The following is a 22,275-nucleotide window of genomic DNA, read 5'->3' on the forward strand; positions in this document are numbered from 1 at the left end:
AGGCTCTGAGCCATCAGCCCAGAGCCTGACGCGGGGCTCGAACTCCCGGACCGCAAGATCGTGACCTGGCTGAAGTCGGACACTTAACCGACTGCGCCACCCAGGCGCCCCTACAAAGACCTTTCGTTATCACATGCTGTGTATCTGGGAGTTTGCATATTTCATGTCTGTCTCATAGAAGCTCCAGAGCAGCAGAGTCTGTCTGGCTCACCGTATGTAACTGGTATCTGACAGAGGGCCTGGCAAACAGTGGTCTCAATCCATATGCACAGAGGAATAAGACACAATCTCTGCCCTCACCAATGTCACTGACTGGTAGGGGAAAGATACAGAACTAATATAGGGACAGAAATTCCAAAACAGTCACGTGACAGATGAGCATGACATTTACAGGTTAAGGGAGGGACGACAAAAACGACAAAGAGCTTTCTGGACAGAAATAGGAACCAAGTCAACAAGGCGATAGATCTCAGAGAAGCCAACAGATAAGAGCTCACCCAAGGCCACGTTAGCCAGACCCAAAGTCAGTCACCAAAGGATTTCGAGGGGTGGGAAAACATTCAGAGTAACATGAAAACAACCTTGGCCACCAGCTGGGGGGTGGACTGTGCACGTTTTTACCTCCAGGCTCCATTTCAGTGTTTCTACTTCTCTGGTTTTACAAGCCCCACCACCTCCAGGTACCACCCCAAGATGTTCTCTACCCAAGGTGCATGGGTGCAGAGCCCAGGCCGCCTGAGAGCATTTTTTTTTTTTTTTTCCTCTAATGTGTCTGTGCTCCCTCAGTAGACTGAAATTCCGAGGGCAGAGCCAGGGTGTCAGAACTCTCTGTTTTCCCCTCCAGCCTCTCCTAATACAAAGCTTTAAGTATGAACATGTTTGATAAATGCTTTGTATAAAAACAGTTCTGTTGGCAGAGTGTTTAGGAATAGCCCCACCTAGAGTCCCATAAACAGGCGATGCAGGTCCTGTGGCCTCATGATGATGAATGGAAACCTCACCCATGACGACACCCAGCCAAGGAAGGGAGCCCCTGCGCACCCTGACCTCCAGCCCCATCACCCAAGCCATCTCAGTGCTTGTGCAGTTGGTGATTCCTTGGTGGGAGGCACCTGAAAGACGAGTCCTGTGCACTGGGACCAGCAGGGAAGCTGCCCTCCTGCCTGTTCTAAGCCACCAGTGGAGCCCATGGATCTATCTGCCAAATACAAGGTAGAGGAAGATGGAAGAGGAAGGCCAGCTGGAGACACTGATTTCAATCCCACTGCTGCCACACCTTGTTGTCTGCCCAGAAAGGACAGACTTGTCAGGCCTAAGAGACCAAGGTCCCTGAGCATGACTAACAGGGGGCAGCATGAACAGCTGAAAGCCAGGAGGAATCCCTGAGGGGAATGAGCATGCCAAGGAAAGCAAGAGGCTTAGTCCTTCTGCAAAGAGAAGCAATACTGAGAAGTGAGCCCCAGATCAGAGCTCACCCAGCAGGCAGCTTCTGCCAGTGCAAGGCAAGGTCAGCCCTCAGCGTTTAGCAAGCAAGAGTCAAAATGCTTTTCTAGAACAAACAGCTGTTAGCAACACATTTAGGAGGGGACTATAGTGACAGTAGCTCTTCACAGGGAGAGTGCACAAATCTAGAGGCCTCCGTCCCCAACCCCCAGGGCCACTACCTGCTCGGGAGGTTGGCTTCAGTTCCAGGCTCTCCTGATCCGTGGCATCTAGGATCTTATACTTGCTTTTCCTCTTGGGTTTTCCTTTCTGCCTGAAAAACACAATCCCCACAGCTGCTCAAGAAGGGGGTTCTGTGTGAGATTAGGGAGCTCACCACAGGGTGATGGCCAGACTACATAGAGGGCCCCGTCCTGGTGAGAGCTGCTTAATGGGAGGACTGTTTTCCCTTGCTTTCGCAGCTGCAGGAAGGTGGCGACTGTGATTTGTTTTTCAAGTAATGCCTCACCGATTCTGGGAAAGGAAGGTGACTCTGACTATCTTACCATGGAGCCACCACTCCACAGCAGCAAGGAAGGAGAGACTGGTTAACAACACAAACGAATGGGGTACAAGCTTGTCCTGCTCGCCACACACAGGCCAGTAAGTCAAGGGGAAAGATGAATGGGGTGAGAAAAACGACTTCACTCAGAAAATCAGCAAACCGAGGAGATGGCGGACTCCTGTCCCAAAGAACCATCTCCCCCAGCATGATATTTGAGCTTTTCTGTTAGGGTGGAGGAAGTGGGAGGAGGCTGGAGTCGAAAGGTGACTGATGTCTGCAGACATCCAAGGAAGGCTGTGTAACTTCTCTGTCCTAGGTTGGTTGATAATCTGTAGGAATCTGATCATGTTTCTGTGAATCTCAAACATAGCACAGGCCTATCTGAAGGTACTTGCTCATCTCCTTGAGTGAGGTAGGTCTCAGGTTAAAACAACAGTTTTTTGTTCATCTCAGCTATAAGCAAAATTCCTTCGATGATTAACATGCCTATGTACAGGGCCCAGCAGAAGTTTCTAAGCTGTAGGTCACAGCAGCAAGGGAAAGAGGCAACGTGGAGTCAGGCACAGTTTCTCCCTATTACATTAAGAGAACAAAAACCCTGTGCTTGAGGGGTGGGGGGTGAAAGAAAGCATCTACTAATGGTGGTTTTCTCAGGCTGGTGGAAATTATCAAAAATTATTTTCACTTTCTAGGTTTCATGTGAAACCTAGGCTCAATATTGCAGGCTCTGTCTCAGCTCTGTCACGTATTAACTGTGTGTCCGTGGACAGGTGGGGTTGTTTTCCTGGGCCTCCATTTCCTTAGCTGTAAGATGAGCAAAGGTTCTCATATACATTAAAAAAAAGGTATTACAGGGGTGCCTGGGTGGCTCAGTTGGTTGAGCGTCTGACTTCAGCTCAGGTCATGATCTCACAGCTCGTGAGTTCAAGCCCTGCGTCAGGCTCTGTGCTGACAGCTCGGAGCCTAAAGCCTGCTTCATATTCTGTGCCTCCCTCTCTCTGCCCCGACCCACTCACATTCTGTCTCTGTGTCTCTCAAAAATAAACAAACAGTTAAAAAAAAATTATAATTAAAAAAAAGGTATTACCTACAAAATGTTATCATGGTGTCTGGCACACAGCAGTGTAGAAATCATACTTATTATTAATAATGAAAAGCATACAATAAATATTCCCATTAAATATCATTTGAGAGGAAGACTCAAACAAAAAAATCTAGAACACTTAATCATGACTAATCTAAGTCTACAGTTACGTGAAAGTACATAGACACGTGAATCCCAACTAGAAAGGAAGGCATAAAAATTGAGAACTCATGTGTCAAGTGGTGAGACAGGTGGAGTGGGAGTAATATAGAACACCTATCTTAGACAGATGTGACTCGGGTCCACATTCCAGGCCCATCATGGCTATGGCCACGCTTCCCAGGTTGTGCATCAGTGCAGTGACAGCCACTTGGCTGAGGGGTGTGTTCCTGCCCTCAGGAGTGGCAGAGGGTAAGGAAAGCCTTTCTGTGCATGCCTTGGGTGGGCCAAACGACTTTAACAGTGACAGGAAGGGAGGGACCCCCCCCAAGACTTAGCACCTTCCACATGGAAAATGCCAGATACCTCCCTAATGAATGAAGACACAACTAGAAGCTCTAATGAATTTTCAAGGAGAATCCATCTTACCTCTTACAACAACAGATCACAGTCCAGGACAGGATTCCCAGGGCGACAACGATGACAAAGGAAGCAATGATAACATACAACACACTCCACTCTGCCAAGAGAAACAAAATGGTGAGGGCTGTGAAGAGAGAGGGGCCAGCAGGACAGTCTGGGCTGCCTCGGCCTCGGGCAGGTGGCTTCGCTCTGCAGACAGGAAGGCTGCTCAGGGAAGGTGAGACCTTGCAGTTGTAGGCAGCTGAAGCTTTCACCTTTCTAAACCATCCCTGCTGAGACCCTGAGGCAGTGTAGCAGGTTGTAAGGAGCTTTCCCAGAAGGAAAGGGAGAACAGACACTTGCAGACTTCCACTAGGCTATGGCACAGAGACACCCCGCAAAAGACAGGAGGCCTTGCAGCCAGTCTGATCTAGCCTGCAATTTGCAGTTGGTCTGATTTAAGCTTGGTTCTTTGTACAACACTGCTTCAGAGCTCTGCTCTAACCCTGAGCAGCGTGGAGGAAGGAAGTAAAAGTCCTCTGCAAACAGAAAATACACAGAGTTCTTCTCCTCGCTTGCTCATCTGCCTCGGAAACACCAACACCCACCTGCTCAACTCAGAACTACAGTCAGTGCCAAACCGGCTGGCACAGCGCCAGGCAGAAAACTCACCACAGTTGCTGTCTCCGTCCCTCAACTGCACCTTGATGAAATTCTCCATCCAAAAAGGGTCACAAATACAGCGTTTGGTGAATGAATCACAGTGGCCGTGGTCAGAACAGTTCAACTGGCATGCTGAAAGTAGTAGAAAAGGGAAAAGGTCAACAGGAGTCAGAGCCAGACTGGCAGCTGCCAGCGCCCCTGCTGTGGCCTGTGGGGAAATTCCTTGGACACCCACCCCAAGGGCTTTTACAGCTCGGGCATATTGCCCGTGATCATCACCACGGTCAGATGAAACTAGAGCAGTCAGGCCACTGAAGACAGTTCCGGCTGCTTTTACTTATTGTTACTCTCTGCCAGCAGTACGTCATCTTTCATGGCCCACAGACGCCCCTTCTTTGCATCGTTTAATTGCCAAAATAAAATACATGGTATTACAAAGGAAAGCAATTATATTGCACATGTTTTTTAAATATTGAAGAATATAAAATTCTAAGCTAATTATACATATACATGTGTCTTTATGAAAACATCAAGTAACAAGATTTAGAAGCGAGTCTAACAACTGTCATGATTTTGAAGTAGTGATGAGTAGTAATGATACTTCATCACGTAGTGTGCTATGACGTTATTTGTGATTCCTATTGCCTTAAAGTCACAGGTTCTGTTAATATTACTGGAGTTCGTCGCCCACCTTCACAACAGAGGGAAATAATGAACTTCAGTTAAAGGTAAGTGAAAATAAAGATGTCATTTTCTTCCCATTCAAACTCCTTGCCCCTCTGAACACTAGCTCATGGACCCATGGACCCCAGGTTAAAACCTCTGCAACAAGTCAGGACTCTTCCATGTCCCTGGTAGTGGAGCCAAGCGATTATATCCATGTTCCTCAAGAACAGGTGATGAAGCCTGAGGACAGCAGGACTGTGGTGAACTGTGGGCACTGGGCAGGCTTGTATTCCCAGCTTCCCAGAATTACTCACTGACAGTATTGATTTCCAGGGCTCTGAATATCAGAAAGTCTGCTTTTTGCTTCCGCAGCTCATTCTTGAGCATCGCTGCCACCTCATGGCCTTTGAAGATCTGGTGGGGAGGCTCGTTTTGAACAAAAAATACCATCTTGGTGCTGCAGAGACATGCAACAGTATGAATGAGCTGAAGCCGTCAGCAATAATAGCAGTAGCTGCCATTTGCTAAGCACTTTATGCCAGACACTGTGCGAAGCATTAGACACATTCTCTCACAGCAAGCCAGTGAGAACGGTGTTATCAGCGTCCTCTCCATTTTACAGAGGACAACACTAGGGCTCAGAGGGGTTAAGTAACTTGCCCAAGGTCACACAGTTAATTATGGCAGAGCCAAATTCCAACCCTGGTATGTCTGACTACAACACCTATGCTTTTAGAAATGCCCTAAGCTGTCCTAGCTAACAAGACAACCCATTCCAAACAAGTAACTGGAGGTCAGGAAAATGGAGATTTGGTTACAACTACATCTCTGCTGTCAGCCTTTTAACAGCTAAGACTGTGGTGTGGTGCTGTTGGGTCTGTGCCTAGGTTACCTGTAGGACAAACCATAATGCTCTGAAAAATGTATGTTGTTGGACAGCATCAAAGCATTATCCATGGGTCAAAACAGCCAAATGATCATTACTGTGACGACAACAAGAAAGACCCCACACAGTGGTGTGGCTGGTGCAAGATTATACTACCCCATGTCCAGAATCTGTTTGCTTTCTGTCAACTTCTGTCCAGGGCAGGCCATGTTTGATCTCACCTCTATATGGGCACAAAGTCTGCTGTCTATGCCTTGGCCTTAAGAGGCCTTTTGGAGAGCCCCCTTGACTCCATGTTAGTCTCACAAATGAACCTTCTCAATCAGTGGGTCACGCTGGGTTGTAGGTGTGCCCAAGATATTGATCCCTTCAACACACAGAGTGGCTGGCTGGGACCCGGAGGCCCCAGACCAGTTGCTTCCAGTATAACCAGCCGTGTCTATTTATCCCAAAGTGCCATACACATAGCATCAGTGCCTATGTGTATCATGACATAAAAGTTTGGGAAGCACTGTCATAAAAGACTTCATAAAGTCCTCTGCACAGTGAGACTAAGGGTGGGGTATTATAAATTTCAGAATCAAGACACAGACCTTTGTCATAAAAATGTGTGGTCCATTTCTCATTATTTTCTCCCAGTTACCTAATCCATGCGAACAGTTTCAATTTCTCTATATATACCAATAACCCTCAAATATTTATCTCCTCTCCCTTAGTCTTTCCAGAATGACCACATCTACATCTGCAGAAGCTTGCTGGGACATCCACCCCATCCGTATCTCTCATAGGTACCTGTAACCCAACAGGTCTCAAAATAAACTTACAATAACCAGCAACCAAGCACTCTCTGTGTGGTAGGGATACGAACATTCTCTTATTTAACTCTCAGTAACAATCCTACAAAAGTGTACAAGTGGCAGGCTAGGCTTGGAGAGGGGCAGTACCTTGCCCATCATCCCAGAGCAGACACTAATGGAGCAGGGCTCAAAAGCCAGGTCTGTCTGGTGTCTGCCCCATGCTCTTTCCTGCTATCATAGACTCCCTGCCTGCAAGCCTATCCTCTTGAATTCCTCAACTTGGCAAATCAGTCCAAGTCAGAAACCCAGAGCCACCGTGCTGCTTCTCTTCCTCATGCATCGTCTTCCAGATGCAGGGAGAGCAAGTGTGCTGGCAAACCCTTCCGTGACACGTCCAGCAGCACTCTTGCTAATGTCTTAGCACTACTTCTGCCCAGCCAATCCCCACCAGCTTGGGTCAATCCAGGCAGCCACTTGCCCTGTTCCTGTTCACAGGCTGCCAGCAGAGATTACAAAGAAAATCCCTGGGGTGCCCGGGTGGCCTGGTGGGTGAAGCATCCGACTTCAGCTCAGGTCATGATCTCATGGTTCATGAGTTCGAGCCCCATGTCTGGCTCTGTGCTGACAGCTCAGAGCTTGGAGCCTGCTTTGGATTCTGTGTCTCCCACTGTCTCTTTTGCCCCTCCCCTGCTAGCACTCTGTCTCTCTCCCTCTCTCAAAAATAAATAACCCCCCCCCCCCCCCCCAAAAAAAAAAAAGGTCTTATTATCATGCTCTGACCCAGTGAAACTTCAGTGTTAGATTCACCTAGAGAGCATGGAAATTTCAGGCGCCCAGACCTCACTCCAGACCAACTGAATCATAATCCCTGGGGGTGAGGCTCAGGTAATGGTACCTTCATAAAAGCTCCAGGTGGTGCTATCAAGTAGCTAGAATTGGGAGCCACCACTCTAACCTCGTGTCTCTAACCTTGGATGAGATCTCAATGCTGCTCAAAGCCAGCATCCTTTTGCTGGAACTACTGTACCTAACCTTTACCATTTTCTTCATGCTGCCCACCTCCTTCCCACCTTCTCAAAGCAGATGGCCTGGCCTCCACTTTCAGAGACAAAACCCAGAACACTAGTATCAATGCTCTCGAATGCCATCCTGTCTCTAAAATCCATCCTTAACAGCACATTTTCCTGCCCTTCCTCCCATCTCCAGAGAAAGTGGCACACCTGCTCTGCCCACAGCCAGTCCCCGAGACCTGCCTCTATTTGGAACCCACCTCCCCAGTCTCCACCTTCTACTTTTCCTCTGCACCTTCCCTGAGTCTATAAAAGTGCTCAAGTATTTCCTGTCTTTAAAAGGTGTTCTTTTGATCTACCTCCCATCTTGTTTTCAGCACCAACCTCTTCAAAGAGTGTTTTATTTACCATCTCTGTATCCTCCAACCATGACAGAATTTGCCCTCTGTCCCCAACATCTAAGTAAAATGCTCTCACTGTAGTCCTGACGATCTAATCATAAAGCCAAAACCTGTGTCCTCAGCATACTCTTCCTCTGTGGCATCTGAATCCCCTGGCAGCCCCTAGCTGCCAGCCGCCTCTTAACTTCCAGCAGACCACTCCCACCTGCTTTTTCACTCACTTCTCTACTATTGCTTCCTAGTTTCCTTTGCTGGCTCTTTTCTCCTTGCCTCATCCTTAAATACTGGGGTTCTCCAGAGTGCTGGACATTACCCCCAGTGGGACTCATCTGTCCTTCCAGCTTTGATTCCTGCCTGTATGCAGTGATTCCCTATCTTCGGCTTTTCCTTCTGCCCCAAGTTCCAGCCCGTATTTGCCACTGATGAAATCTCTCTCCATGTAACCCATGAGACACCCTAAATTCAACAGTCAAAACTGTTATCTTTTCTTTGAAACCGGTTCCTTCTGTATCCGTAATCTCAGTTAATGGCATTCACCATCTATCCAGGCATCAAAACCTAAAGCCTCATGTTTGATGCCTCATTCCCCTTCATTCCAAAGAATTACTAAGTCCTGCTGATCTGCCTCTATTTTCTTTTCATTTCTCTCTTCTGTCATTCCATTGCCACTACCTTAACTTAGGTTTATCACTTTTTTACTAAGACTAGTTCAAAAGCTTCCTGGTTGGTTCCCCAGCCTTTAGTGTCTGTCTGTCTCTCTCTCTGCATCTCTCTATTTTGGTCTAGCCTCCACACTAGGGGGTCTTCCTTAAAAAAACAAAAACAAAAACAATTTCTAATTTCCTTGCTCCAAAAACAAAACAAACAAAAACTCCACACACATAAAGGAATCTAACTTGAATCCCCCCCTTCCTAAACTTATGACTATTCTCCATCTACACAGCCAGTCTTATCTTCCACCATGTCCTGGGCCTGGTAAGTGCTCTGAACCATATGACTTCCTCCAGAGAGAACTCTGTACTTTCATACCACAGGATCACGGCTCATACTTTTCAGCTATTATGAATTTCCTCCTAGTCCTTCTATGCTTGCTCAATGTAGTTTTACTTCTTCTGGAAGATCTTTGGATCACACCCTGCCCCAACTCCTCTGGAAGAATTCACTGGCCTTGCCTCTGTGTGTCTCCATGACACCCACACATTCTGTCAAATTCACCCTGTACTGATGTTACATACTCATCTTGATTATTTTCCCTATGAGACTATGGCCTTCAAGATAAAGGACCTCTTCTGACCTTGTACCCTGGTACCCTGCTGCAGTATCTAGTACAGACTATGTGACCTGTACTAGAAGAGAAAATTTCATTAAAGAAATAGACACCATGAGTGGTTCTTGGTCAGAGAGCCCACCCTTCTCTATCTACCCACACTATTTCTTAGCTCAATCAACAAGCCCAGGGGGCCCCTGGTCTTTCCTTTTCTCCCCCCATTCATTGCCCAGCTACCTCTGCTCCGTGTACGGCTGAATCTTTTGCACAATGATGTCGGAATCCAGCACCCCCAGGAGGACCCCAATCTGGCGGATGAACATCCCCTTCAGCCTCTCAGTTAGCTGACTGACGTTGACATCCAAGATGATCTCCACCAGGTTGTTTTTCCTGGGATCTGGAAAGCATGTGGATCAGTCATGGCTTTGGAAGTAGGAGAGTTAACACAGACCTGCCATTGTGTGTCTGTTCTGGCACAGGAGAAAAAGTAGTGAGAGCATTCAGGAATGCAACTGACCTCCTGCAAATGGAAAGGGACCATACCGAATTGCTACTAATGCGGTCTGGGGCTGGTGTGGAGAGCTCTATACCAACCTGACAATTACCACACGTGTGCTGGGGATCAGGCCATAACAGGGAGGCTAGGGGTTTGGTGAAGGGAGTGGGAAAGAAGAACACTTCGAGGTCTGTTCTCAAAGCTTCTGCCCAGCTGGCTTTGCTGAGCTCTCCAGGCCAAGTGGGGGATATGTACAATCTCTCCTGATCTGTGTCTGACTTTCAGTGCCTTGCTGTGCTCTGTCTACAACAATGGGAGGGAAAATGTCCATCTCAACAATCTTATTGATCCTGGAAATGCATCAGCCCTACAGGTTTGAAGACAGTAAACAAAAAATTTCCAGGCAGCCAAGAAACAAGGACTTCGCTTTAGAGCAATATCACAGCTGCATAATATTTTTACGGCTCTAGAACTGTGAGACCACTGTCCTTCATTTCTGTGTCCTAGAGGCTGTGCTACACTTGGAAGTTAAGTGATTAATCACAATACCTTATTCCCATAATTGGATGCACCATTTGCCTGTTCTGATGTATCATTTACATAATTAGTAGACTATCTGTGATCTGATTTTAAACACAGAAGAGACTTTACAGTGTCTTGGCTGTTGTCCTTCATAGAGGTAGGACAAGGACTGGAAGACCTGCCAAGATCCTTTCCCATCTAAGATACCTGTACATGAGCTTGGCCTATATAAACAAGAGTAGATTTAAAGTTAATACCTTCGTATCAGATGCTCAGGAATTTATAAAGCTCTACCCCACCCCACACTCATTTCCTCCCTAATACTAATCTAGCCTCAAAGCAAAATAAAAATATAGTTCTATGGAAGAAAGAAATTTTATCTCTATAAATCTGAAAAATGTAAAGGACATCAGTTACTTTACCTTCCTTGGATTGTCAGATAAAGCCTGAGGCTCAACTTATAAAAATAAATTGTTTTCTGCAGCTGTGTGCTGATGAGGCATCATGACTCAAGTTATTTCTCTGCTCAGATTCCCGAAGCACCCAGAGCCCTCTCTCATCTGTCACGTGGTGAGTAGGCAGTGCTGGACTAGGGGCACAAAGGCCTGGCTCTGACACAACTGCTGTGTGACGCTGAGCAAGCCCTGCCCTCTCTGAGTTTCAGTTTCTCCATCTGAGATGAGTTGGGGAGCAGGGATCCACACTAACTCCTGTATGGGTAGGAGGGATACTGCTGGAACAGAGTCTCCACGGATTTTTCAGCTTGGGGTTTCTAGAGTGTTTAGAAGCTGGCTTTGCCACTTGGCTCTGTTCTTGCTGGGCAGAAGGGGTCCCAGGACTGAGGTCCTGCTGGGCTGAGCCGGCAGTCCCACCCAGTCCCAGCGCCAGATGAACTCACCAGGCTTCACCTCCACGGTGGTCCGGTCTGTGTCACTTTCCCCCTTCGCATCAGTCACATGCAGGTGAAATGTGTAGGTGCCCTCAACCAGGTTGGAAAGAAAGAGGATCGGGTGGTGGTCAGAGTGATTCAGCACCTCCTATGGAGTTGAACAACATGGCTACGTTGCAGAGCAAGACCACACTCCTTTCTTGGGGTCAGGTACTGCTTCTGTTAGGACTAGGCCCCCTCTGGGAAGCTCCTGCTTTTGTAACAGCTCTGAAGCCCACAGCTGCCAAGATCAGGGCAGAGGAACATATTCTGTGCCATACTAACTTGCAGAGTGACCCTAGGAAAGTCATTCAGGATCCTTGGATTTCAGAGGGCAATCCAGGTTTGACACAAGACCCCTTGGTTAAAACAGATACTGGAATGTTTGGCTCAGCCTCCTCTCCCCATCTCACCACCTTGACCCCATATAGCTCTCTAGTTCCTGGCACTTACCCCTGCCGCTGGGCTCCCCTCATCTCGGGTCCAGAGGTAGCTGACTATTGCCTTATCATCTGAGGACTTGGAGCCATCCAGTTCTGCTGTGTCCGTGGGCAAGGTAATCACCACACTCCCAGTTATCTTGGCTACAGGTGGTTTGTTCATTTCTAACCAAAGAGACATCAATGATATGACATAACATTCTGGAAAAGAAAGAATGCTTCTTCATGATGCTAATGGGGAAATTAACATCAAAAGCATTTTAAGGGGCACCTGGGTAGCTTACTTGGTTAAGCATCCGACTCATGGTTTCAGCTCAGGTAATAATTTCACGGTTCGTGAGATTGAGCCCCACATCGAGCCTGTCATGGAGTCTGCTTGGGATTCTCTCTCTGTCTTTCTCTGTCCCTCCCCACTCATGCTCTCTCTCTCTCAAGATAAATAAAAAAAAAAAAAAAAGCATCTTAAATGGAGAACTGTTTTAATTGCCTATCCATGCCAGCAACTAACAGTGTAGTAGAATTTTTTGACAATAAACCAACTTTTAGTTAGTTGGGGGTTAGGACCCAGTGAAGACCAGGCTTCAGTTCCCCTCTCTCCATGCTAAATAAAACCCAGGCAGAGCCAGAGAGCTCATGATTAATAGTATAAGTTTGAAGCCACCAGTGTCACAGGTCCTGAGACTCCAGTCCCGCCCAGAGTGACATTCTTCTGACACCATACAGCAGAGGGAACAAGCATAGTTTTCTTCTGTGTCCTCCTAGCAGCTTCCCCTGGAAGGATTCCATCTCTTTGCTAGGGAAGCGCATGATGATTGGAAACAAAGGCCCAAACTGGTTTAAAGACCTGGAGGTTAGGTTTCATGCTGCTGCTACCACAAATTCTCTTTACAGTATGGCCTAAAATGTTATTTTCTGAACATCTTCTTTTATTCTTTCCTTAATACTCTAATAGAGAAAAAGGAAAAAAAGACCTCTCTTCTCCTGCGCCACCCCCCACCCCCCACCCCGCAGCTTTGTTTACTCAGGTGTGTATTCTCTACTGAGCTCAAGATATTGTAGCTGGAGGCCACCTGCGCATCTCCCATCAGCTTACAGCCCTCTCCCAAGGCCATCACGGGTCACGTGCCTGCAAACCAGAGCAAGCCAATCAATGCTCGCCTCAAGTTGGCCTCAGCTGGCTCACAGGAGGAGCAGAGCAAACTACAGTGCAGGCCAGTCATTCTAAGGTCTGACAGCAGGTGTCACTGCAGCTAGCAGGAGAGTCACAGAAACCCCAGGTCTCAGCAGCAGAGGCAAAATAAAAATGCAAAGGAAAAAAACCTAATTCTTTCCCTATTCAGTTGAGAAGGAAGGCAGGGGAAGGGTGACAAGAAATTAAAAGTCACCTTATAGGCACTCCCAATTAAAGGTTGTTTTAGAAAAGCACATAACAGGAGCCCCTGGGTGGCTCAGTCAGTTAAGCTTCCAACATCGGCTCAGGTCATGATCTCATGATTTGTGAGTTCGAGCCCTACATCGGGCTCTCTGCTGTCAGCACAGAACCTGCTTCGGATCCTCTGTCTCCCCCTCTCTCTCTGCCCCTCCTCCCCTATCTCTCAAAAATAAACATTAAAAAGAAAAAAAGTTCATAACAGCTGCCCTTTCCCCCAACTTATCCCCCACCCCTTGTCTCTCATCAATTTCTGCAGCCAAAAAAGAGATGCCTGATTCCTCAGTTATCTCACCCAGAGGCTGCACCAACCCAAGACAGGGAGGTACCTTCTTTGACAATGACATTCACAGAACTTTGGCTTTGCAGGTTCCTCTCATCTTTGACGGTCAAGGTAAACACGTAGGTTCCTACTTGTAGCCCTGTCACAGTGGCGACACTGCTGTTAGCATTCTCGAGCTGCACCCCATTGGGTCCCCTGGACAAAGATGGAAACCAAAGGGTAGAGTTGTACCTGTCTGCTGTTCTTCCATCCCTGACTCAGCAGGAGCAGACAATTACTGCCTCAGCTGATGCACAAACTATTGTTTCCCAGACCTTGCGAGGACATGTTTAAAAATAATACATCTGGACAGAGTGTCATTTGGCACCAAAATACAGCTACCTGCTGATCAGAAAATTCCATTCACCAGCTTTCAAACACATCTAGCCTTATCCTTTTTATGAGTTTCTAGAACATTCAAACTCTGCTGTTCCAGTCTGTAAAAGGAAGAAAGCGCTCTGAGCAGGTCCCTGATCAAAAGAACGATTTCAGAGTGATGTTTCTGAAAAGCATTTCTGGCCCAGTAGTTGGTTCAGCTCTTGCCAGCAAAGAAGCAAAATGCGTTTCTTAATCATATGCCAAACTCCCTCCCACTGAAAAGTCAAGGAAAGGAAATGGGCCAAAGCTGCAGAAGAACTCTCAGCAAAACCATCCTCTTCTTAGCAGCTCTGAAGCAGAGCTCCCAGACAGGGGCCACAGAGGCCCCAGGACACCCTGCATCCTTCTTTCTCCCCTGTGGCCTCACATAGCAGCCTGCAGCCAGAGAGTGAGCTCTGTGCCAACATCCAGGCACAACTCTGCACATACCAGAGAGCCCTTCTGTTCAAGGAGCAGAATGCCCCAGAGAGCTTTGTTTAAAATTAAGAGATGACCAGAGAAATCTGCAGTCTTCCAGGTTTTTGCTTTATTTTGCTGTTTAAACATATAATCTCTGGCCCTAGTCATCCCTCCTGAAACAGACTCTCCTCCAAGAAGCTACTCTAAGCACTATTTCTGCTATACGATTTCTACTCAAATGAAGGTTTATCAGCTGTCTTTAACAGTTACGACGCAAACACACTGGGCTGAGGAGGATTAGGTTCTCCACAATAGACAAGAGCTGAGGAAATGAATTTCTAGAACCCAACTCACCAATTGTAAAGTCCAGTGGTTTCTATAGTCAAATTATAGCCCCTTCCCACCCATTTTGAATGCCCTAGTCACCAACAAAAACAAAAAAAAAACTCAGTCTGTCCTTAGTTGCTACCTTTAGAAACTAAGAATGCTTTTTAACTCTTCCTTGGAATTCCTTTGCTTTCTGTGGGATCCTGCATACAATCTGAGTTCCATTTGTTATGGTTTAAAGGAGCTGAAAGAAACTGTGAGAACCAGAAATGGTTCGATTAGGTAATTCCAGCTTAATTAGTATTATTTTGGTTAGTGCCTTTGGCCTCTCACTAACATAATTGGTAAATGATGTCTTTAAGGAAACAATAATAGAGTAATGCTTTCATTGTGCAGATGAATTTTCAGTTCTCTTTAATAGCTGCTCTGCCCTATCCACACTGCCAGCCTTACCCAGTTAATTTTGAGCAACAGTATTTTTCTGCTCCATTACCCCTTCCATCCCGCCTCTCAAGTGTAATTAAACTATGCATTTCGGCAGATGGATTGTACCTGTAAAAGCACCAGGACCACAAAGTACTAACTGAGGACTAGCTGATGATAAGCATACTTTTTTCTTACAAAAATTATGTTATATCATTTTCTTAAGAGTTAGTTTAGATTGCTAACGTTTCTTTCTCAGTCACCAAGCCACCCCCGTTGCCCCCTTGGATAAGCCAGTAAGAACAAGTGAACTCTTAAAAGCAAGTGACATTTTGTTCTTCAAAGGTCTGGAGGCTGCATAAATAAGGGTTTTGTGTCAATACTCACTGTGTTTTCTCCCAGAGATATGAGATAATTTTCTGATCATCTGAGCTTTTGCTGCCATCCAGGGTTGTGCTGTCCACAGGAAGGGTCAGCTCCTTATCCGGGCCTGCATCTGCTTGTGGAGGCTTGTTGTTTTCTAGAAGACAGAGACACAGAGGTCAAAAGAAGGTAGTGTGGCTGGGAAAAGAGAGGAGCCACCGGGACATATGTTCTGGAAGCCATCAGGACTCTGCCTCTCTGCCCAGAGAACAATCAGATATTGTGGGTCAGGGAGCTCATGATGAATATAAGACTGAAAGATATAAAACTATTCTGAAAGAACATGGCAGAACATAACAAAGTTGTAATGCCATGCTAAATTTGAAATGTAATACTATGGGAGTTCAAATGAAAGAGTCTGAGTGATAAGATAGGGCTTTCTTGAGGAAGTGGGCTTTAAGCTATCCCTTACAGGACGTGGTAGGTTTTGGGATAACAGAGACTCTATCTGCTAGGTCCCCTCGAAGGCACGATGACTAGCCAAAGGCAAGGGCACAAGCTGAGGCTGTGAAGTACTCTTTCTCTCTAGCTCTGAAGAAAGCACTTGGAACGGACAAGTGAAGTTGCCAGGGTCCCCATGGACTGGTGCCTCCCACTACCGCTGTGTATCTCAGAACCCAAACCCTCTTCTCCCCTATGGTTCAAAGGACCAGCCAACAGAGGAGTCTGCGCTACAAGGTTGGAACTTACCAGGCTGCACAATAACAGTCACTTGAGCAGTGGCCTGCTGTCCTATCGTGTCAGTCACTGTGAGCTGGTAAGTGTAGTCTCCTTCTTGCATGGCAGAGAGCTGCAGGGTTGGTGTTCTAACACCCTGGATGTATAAATACAGACAAGTGGAAAAGCAGACTCCCAGAATCACAACATCATACAGTAAGTCCTACTCTGGTCTAAATGATGCACCCAGTTCTCTAAAGCTAGTGAGTGCAGCATCAAACACTGTGGGACATCCCGTTGAAAGTAAAAGGTTCCCGTTTCAAGGGAACAACCTTCCCTGACAGCAGCACTTTCAAATAAAGTCAGAGCTCTCCCCAGGGAAAGGAGTACAGGAAACTGTGCACAGATAACCAAGATCATCAGTCTTTATGACCCAAGCCAGAAAGAAGGCCATGAGCATATAATAAAACAACATGCTTTTAAAACCATGTTCTTCCTGCTGAGGCCACTCAGACATCAGAACAAAGCTGCCTCAGTAAAACATGGCAACTCAAGAGGTTATGCAATGCCATGCTGTCCCCTTGCAGGTTTGTGCAGATGCTACAGCAGCAGAGAAACCGAACATCATATCTAAACAAAAGCCAGGTGAAATGTGAGCTTTAAGTCATGCCTCCGATTTGGAAACACAGTGTCAGAAGGAACATTATACCCAATTTAGGGCAATGCAGGAACTTCCTCTAGAAGAGTGAGCAAAACCTGGCAGCCTCTGGGCTGAATCTAGCCTGCAGGCGTTGTGTTTGGCCTGCAGTGTCTTAGAAGTTGGAAATTTTCTTTTTTTTAAATTTTTTTAAGATTTTATTTTTAAGCAATCTGTACACTGAATGTGGGGCTCAAACTCACAGCCCCAAGGCCAAGAGTCCCATGCTTCAGTGACAGCAGCCAGCCAAGCACCCTGAAAGTTGGAAATTTTCACATAAAAGTCTAGAATTCCATTTTCTCTTGAAAAGCTGGTCTATCTAGGAATATATGAGAGCATATTTCCATGTGGCAACAACCAGTTGGACCTGAGGCACAGATGGCCACCTCAGTTAGGGGTTATGTTGTATGATTAGCCAAAGGCCCTATTCAGTTTTACTTACGTTACCTGCCTGGTGACAGATCTAGTCTCTTCTTAAATATCTCCCGAGAGGAGATGCTCACCATCTAGCCAGGCAGGCTACTCCAATCTGTGGCAGAGCTCATTAAGATCTGCACCCTTGTAGCATCAGAGTAGACTGACTCTCTGGAACTGTTCTAGAACAGCTCCCCTTTTTCATCTCATCTTTTTCTCTAATACTAAACACTAAAGACAAAGATTTTGCTAATGTGTTCATTAAAGGCCCCTTAAATTTTCTAAGTTTTTTTTCTTTTTAATTCTAACCTTCAATGTTCTATATAAATCTGACTTTGGTAATTACAATGGGGCAAAAAGAAGCCTCCGTAGGGCAGCCAGCCTAGGAGCTCTGACTCCCCTGGGCAAGAGAAGGCAGAAGCCACTCCCTCCTACCTGCATCTCCACCACTTTCCCCTTGCTGCTTGGGCTGAGTGACCACTCATAGCTGGTGATGCCATGATCATCGGTGCTCTGGTTCCCAAAGAGGATGATGGAGTTTTGGGGCAGGGTGATCACTTGGTTGGGGCCCGCATTGGCCACAGGGGGATAATCCACAGCTTTGTTCACTGTCAGGCTCGCAGTGGTAGAGCTGGTTGCTCCATCAGAGTCTACTACAGTCAAGCTATCAGGGCAGAGAAAGCAGTGCAGTCAGGGATGGGCTTAAGGAAGAGGAATGTATCTGAGAAGACTGAAAATTGAGGCTAAGAAATACCAAGGCAGCAGGGGTACCAAATGGTAACCAAATCTTTACCCCTTCTTCTTGCAAAGACAGAATAATACTAAATGCTAACACTGACTGAGTCCCAGGCACTGTTCCAGGTGCTTTCTATCTCACTAAATCCTCACAACAGCTCTATGAAGTACTATCCTCATTTTACTCCTCACATAGACAAGGAGACTGAGGCAGAGAGAGTCAGGACCTGAATCCAGGCAGTATGTCACCAGCACTGTTCTGGCCCACTGCCCACACTGTGTGTTCTGTGTGCTCGGGCCTTCACGAGCATTGTCTGGTCTGGCCCACACAACAACCGTAAAGAGCAGGCATCCTTAATCTCACTTTACGGGAAGCTGAGAGAGGCTGAGTCATCTCCCCAGGGCTATACAGTGGGCCAAGGTGCAAGCCCAGTTCTGTGACTGCAAAGCCCAGAAACCAAGCTTTAAGAACAGATAATCCCTTACAGGTGTGCTGTTTCGAAGGGACACATGCACCCCCATGTTTACAGCAGCACTATCAACAATAGCCAAAGTATGGAAAGAGCCCAAATGTCCATTGATGGATGAATGGATAAAGAAGATGTGGTATATATACACAAGAAGTACTACTCGGCAATCAAAAAGAATGAAATCTTGCCTTTGCAACTACGTGAATGTAACTGGAGGGTATTATGCTAAGTGAAATTAGTCAGAGAAAGACAAAAATCATGACTTCACTCATATGCGGACTTCAAGAGACAAAACAGATGAACATAAGGGAAGGGAAACAAAAATAATATAAAAGCAGGGAGGGGGACAAAACATAAGAGACTCAAATATGGAGAACAAACAGAGGGTTACTAGAGGGGTGGGGGAGGGGGGATGGGCTAAATGGGTAAGGGGCATTAAGGAATCTACTCCTGAAATCATTGTTGCACTATATGCTAACTAATTTGGATGTAAATTTTAAAAAATAAAATTAAAAAAAAAACAAATAAAAAATAAATAAAAATAAATAAATAAAAAGAACAGATAATCTCTGGCCCCTGAAGCTGTGGGGCTTAGAGGCATCCCAGTAAGTAGAGCAAGCTGACTGCAGCAGGCCCTCCTCTGTGCACACATTACAAGAAGGGGTGCCCCGGGCGGACAACCTCGAGGATGGACCAGGAGGGCTGGCTCTGGCAAGACAGGCGCCCGAGATGCAAATGAATTCTCCTACGCGACAGTCCCACAGTTTGTGCCAGTGTGAAATAGGATTTGCAAGAGAAAAAAAAATGTTCATTTATAAGAGCAGGCTTTTACCTAAATGATGCCTTCCAGCTGAACAGCCTAAAGCTTCTCTTGCCACCTCCAAATGTGAGCATAAGCAAGCAAGGAGGTTTGGGTTCCTTCCATTTTGCTGACAGAAAGAGGAAAAGCATCGAAAAGACATGTCGTTTGTTTAAATCTCACTGCCAGCCACAGACAGGGCCAGACACCTGTGGGGCTATGCCCCACAGCCTCACCTTCTACCCATGGCCTGAAGGGGAGTTTTGGTATTAGAGGCTTTTAGAAGAAAAGCACAAAAACATCAGACAAACAGACATGTGCAAATCAACAAACATCTCAAAAAAGAAAAATCCACAGAATCTTTCCTCTTTTTCCAGTTTCCTTGTTGTTTTCACATTTTTTTGTTTTGTTTTGTTTTGTTTTGTTTTGTTTTAAACATATCCTATTTGTCTCCTATTTCAGAACAAAAGTAAGTTACAGACAAATGGCAAAGGGCAGCTACCCGTTATTCTTTCACCTCAAACAGTCCCGGGCTTCCATGCAAGGATACTGGACCCAATTAGCAGCTGACTACAGGGCTGGGGAAAGAGGCCACTGCCATATGAACATAGGGGAGAAGGAAAGGTGAGTGGAACCAAACAGACTGGATCTTAATGCTAATCAAACCCTCATCATTTCACAGATTGAAGGTTAGAAAAAAAAGAATCACCCCCAATACTGCATCCACCCAAATACTGTGGTTAAAAGTGCAGACCCGAGTCCTACTGCCTGTGTGACCCTGGGCAAGTTACTTAACTTCTCTGTGCCTAAATTTCTTAATCTACAAAATAATAGGATTGAATGAGCTACTGCATGGGAAGAGCTCAGAACAGTACTCACAATAATTGTTCAAGAAATAGTAGCTATTATTGTTACTTTTTAAAAAAGATCAACCTGGCCCAAGCTAAATTTCATAAATGCTAAAGCTCCTATATTAGAAATCTAAGGTAAAAACCAACTCACATTTTCATTTTAAGCCAATGAGAAGGTTCCAACCCTGTTGAATGGCAGCTGCCTTTCAATCATCTGGTCTTGAGTCAATGAGAGTGCTAAGTCCTATTTATTTACATGGCAGGTGTTGTGCTAGGACATTTATCACTGTGCCTCTGCTAGTGTCTAAAACTTGACTCATCGCAGATCCAGTGGGGAAGACAGACACCCATGAATGAACTATTGCACCACGGTAGGTGCCACATAGAGGCACCAAGTGCAACAGTTCCGGGGAGAGACATATTCTCTCCTCTTGGAGGAGTCTCAGGACTCGTAGAAAACTGAGCAGGTCGCTAAGGATGGGCAGAACTCCAACAGATTGAGTAGAGCATTCAATGAACCATAAACAAAATATGTACAGGTCAAGTCAAGGAGTGGAACAGAATAAGCCCTGACCTGAGGGTTAGAGAACCTAGCTGAAACGTGTGACCCTAGAGAAGTTAGTAAATACACTGAGCCTCATTTTTCTCAGATGTAAAATGAGGATGGTATCATGTACATACAATGTTTGTATGATACTCACAAGTGCTCTGTAACATACAAGAAGTCTTGCAAACATAAAGAGGATGACTCTAGAGTCAGCCTCACACTCTTATTAATAACATCCTATAAAGTCGACCCTAGTTCCCAGGACTATCTTTGAATCAAATTCTCTCAAAACGCCCCAAAAGATAAAGATCCTAGAAATCATATTGAAATAAAACACTAGTCAAAAGTAAAGATTTTGAGATCTCATAAGTTGAGGGAACATTTACCAAAGGGAAGGGACAGGATAGGAGTAGGTAGTTGCCTTCTAGATTTTTCCTGAGAAAAGGCAAAGGAAGGTGAGCCGTTTCACTTAATGACAGAAATCCTAAAAAAAAAATGTTTGGAGATGTGCCAGGTGCAGCTTTGAGAAGGATTAACTGTGGTGGGTCCTGATCTACTATGCAAGAACATCTGCCCTAAAAACTTATCATTGGTGTGACCACAATCACCACAGGACTCAGAGAACTAATCGAGCCGAAGGCTGTATCATCAACTAAATCTACAATGACTTTGATATCTGTCAGAGTTACTCCTAGAGGAACATAAAACCCACAAGGGAAAAACACAGCCTAAGGTAAACTTGAAGGATCCTAATTTACCTGAAAGTGTAGTTCCCAGGGACGAGCTTACTTAGTTTTAATATGGCCGTATCTTCAGAAATCTTCTCTTCTCTCAGAGGTCCCTTAAGTTCTTCCCAATGGTATTGGACGATTTTATCATCATCAGTGCTTTCTTGACCATAAAGAAACATCAGTTACAACATGAAAGCACTGGGTCTCAGCACTTATCCAGCTTACACAAACTAGGGCAACTACCCAGAGATGTGAGGCTAGGAAAGCTTCATGAAATTACAAACTCTCTCTCCAGAGTGTTTCTTCCCTAGGAGTATTGGGTCAGTCTGCCTCTCTATGACTATTCCACTGCGTAGTTATCCAAGGTCTCCAACACAGGCAATCTCTGGTTAAAATGCTACTGTATGAAAAAAGGAAAATCAAAAATTCTCAAACGTGTGAAAAGATACTCAGCCTCACTTAAAATAAGAGAAATGCACATTTAAATTACACTTCAAGTACTATATTTTTCACCTACCCGACTGGTAAAGACCAAAGTTTCATAACACATATTATGGGTAAAGGTGTGGGGCAAGGCCCTCTCGCAAGTCATGGTGGACTTATGAGATGCACCCTCTCCATAAAGAGTAATTTAGCACAATTTATCTTTGCCCTTGCAGTTCCTCTTTGAGGAATCTATCCTACAGGTATATTTGCACATGTGTTAAATGTCACGCTTACAAGACTATTTATGGCAACGTTCTTTGTAATAACAAAAGACCAAAAATAACCTAATGGTCATCAACAGAGATTGAATGAAAACAAGTATATAGCCATACGACGACATTATACAGCCATGTAATGGAAGGCTATGTAATCATTAAGAGAAAAAAAAAAATGAAACACTATTTCATGTACTGACTCAAAAAATTCTCCAACCTACAGAAACAAACACTGTACATAAAAGTGTGTATTATGTGCTATCG

General features: G+C 45.6%; 1 protein-coding gene across 8 annotated transcripts in view; it reads right to left on the reverse strand.

Annotated features, from left to right (window-relative positions):
* Positions 1 to 22,275, reverse strand: part of KIAA0319L (KIAA0319 like) — a 96,939-nt gene that overhangs the window by 5,741 nt on the left and 68,923 nt on the right. For 7 of the 8 annotated variants that reach the window (XM_040468951.1, XM_040468916.1, XM_040468910.1 and 4 more), the window contains 12 exons: positions 21,338 to 21,470; positions 17,613 to 17,841; positions 16,100 to 16,223; positions 15,374 to 15,506; positions 13,467 to 13,615; positions 11,722 to 11,873; positions 11,239 to 11,377; positions 9,560 to 9,719; positions 5,276 to 5,418; positions 4,305 to 4,427; positions 3,660 to 3,750; positions 1,665 to 1,756 (listed from right to left, as the gene is read on the reverse strand). In XM_040468951.1, the coding sequence (XP_040324885.1) occupies positions 1,665 to 1,756; positions 3,660 to 3,750; positions 4,305 to 4,427; positions 5,276 to 5,418; positions 9,560 to 9,719; positions 11,239 to 11,377; positions 11,722 to 11,873; positions 13,467 to 13,615; positions 15,374 to 15,506; positions 16,100 to 16,223; positions 17,613 to 17,841; positions 21,338 to 21,470 (1,668 nt within the window). Of the gene's footprint in view, positions 1 to 760; positions 1,199 to 1,664; positions 1,757 to 3,659; positions 3,751 to 4,304; positions 4,428 to 5,275; positions 5,419 to 9,559; positions 9,720 to 11,238; positions 11,378 to 11,721; positions 11,874 to 13,466; positions 13,616 to 15,373; positions 15,507 to 16,099; positions 16,224 to 17,612; positions 17,842 to 21,337; positions 21,471 to 22,275 lie in introns of those variants that run through there. The other variant, XM_040468942.1, reaches the window with a different exon arrangement.

Source organism: Herpailurus yagouaroundi, unplaced genomic scaffold (genome assembly GCF_014898765.1).
Source record: "Herpailurus yagouaroundi ecotype Mexico unplaced genomic scaffold, PumYag 77, whole genome shotgun sequence".
In the NCBI taxonomy this organism is placed as follows: domain Eukaryota; kingdom Metazoa; phylum Chordata; class Mammalia; order Carnivora; family Felidae; genus Herpailurus; species Herpailurus yagouaroundi.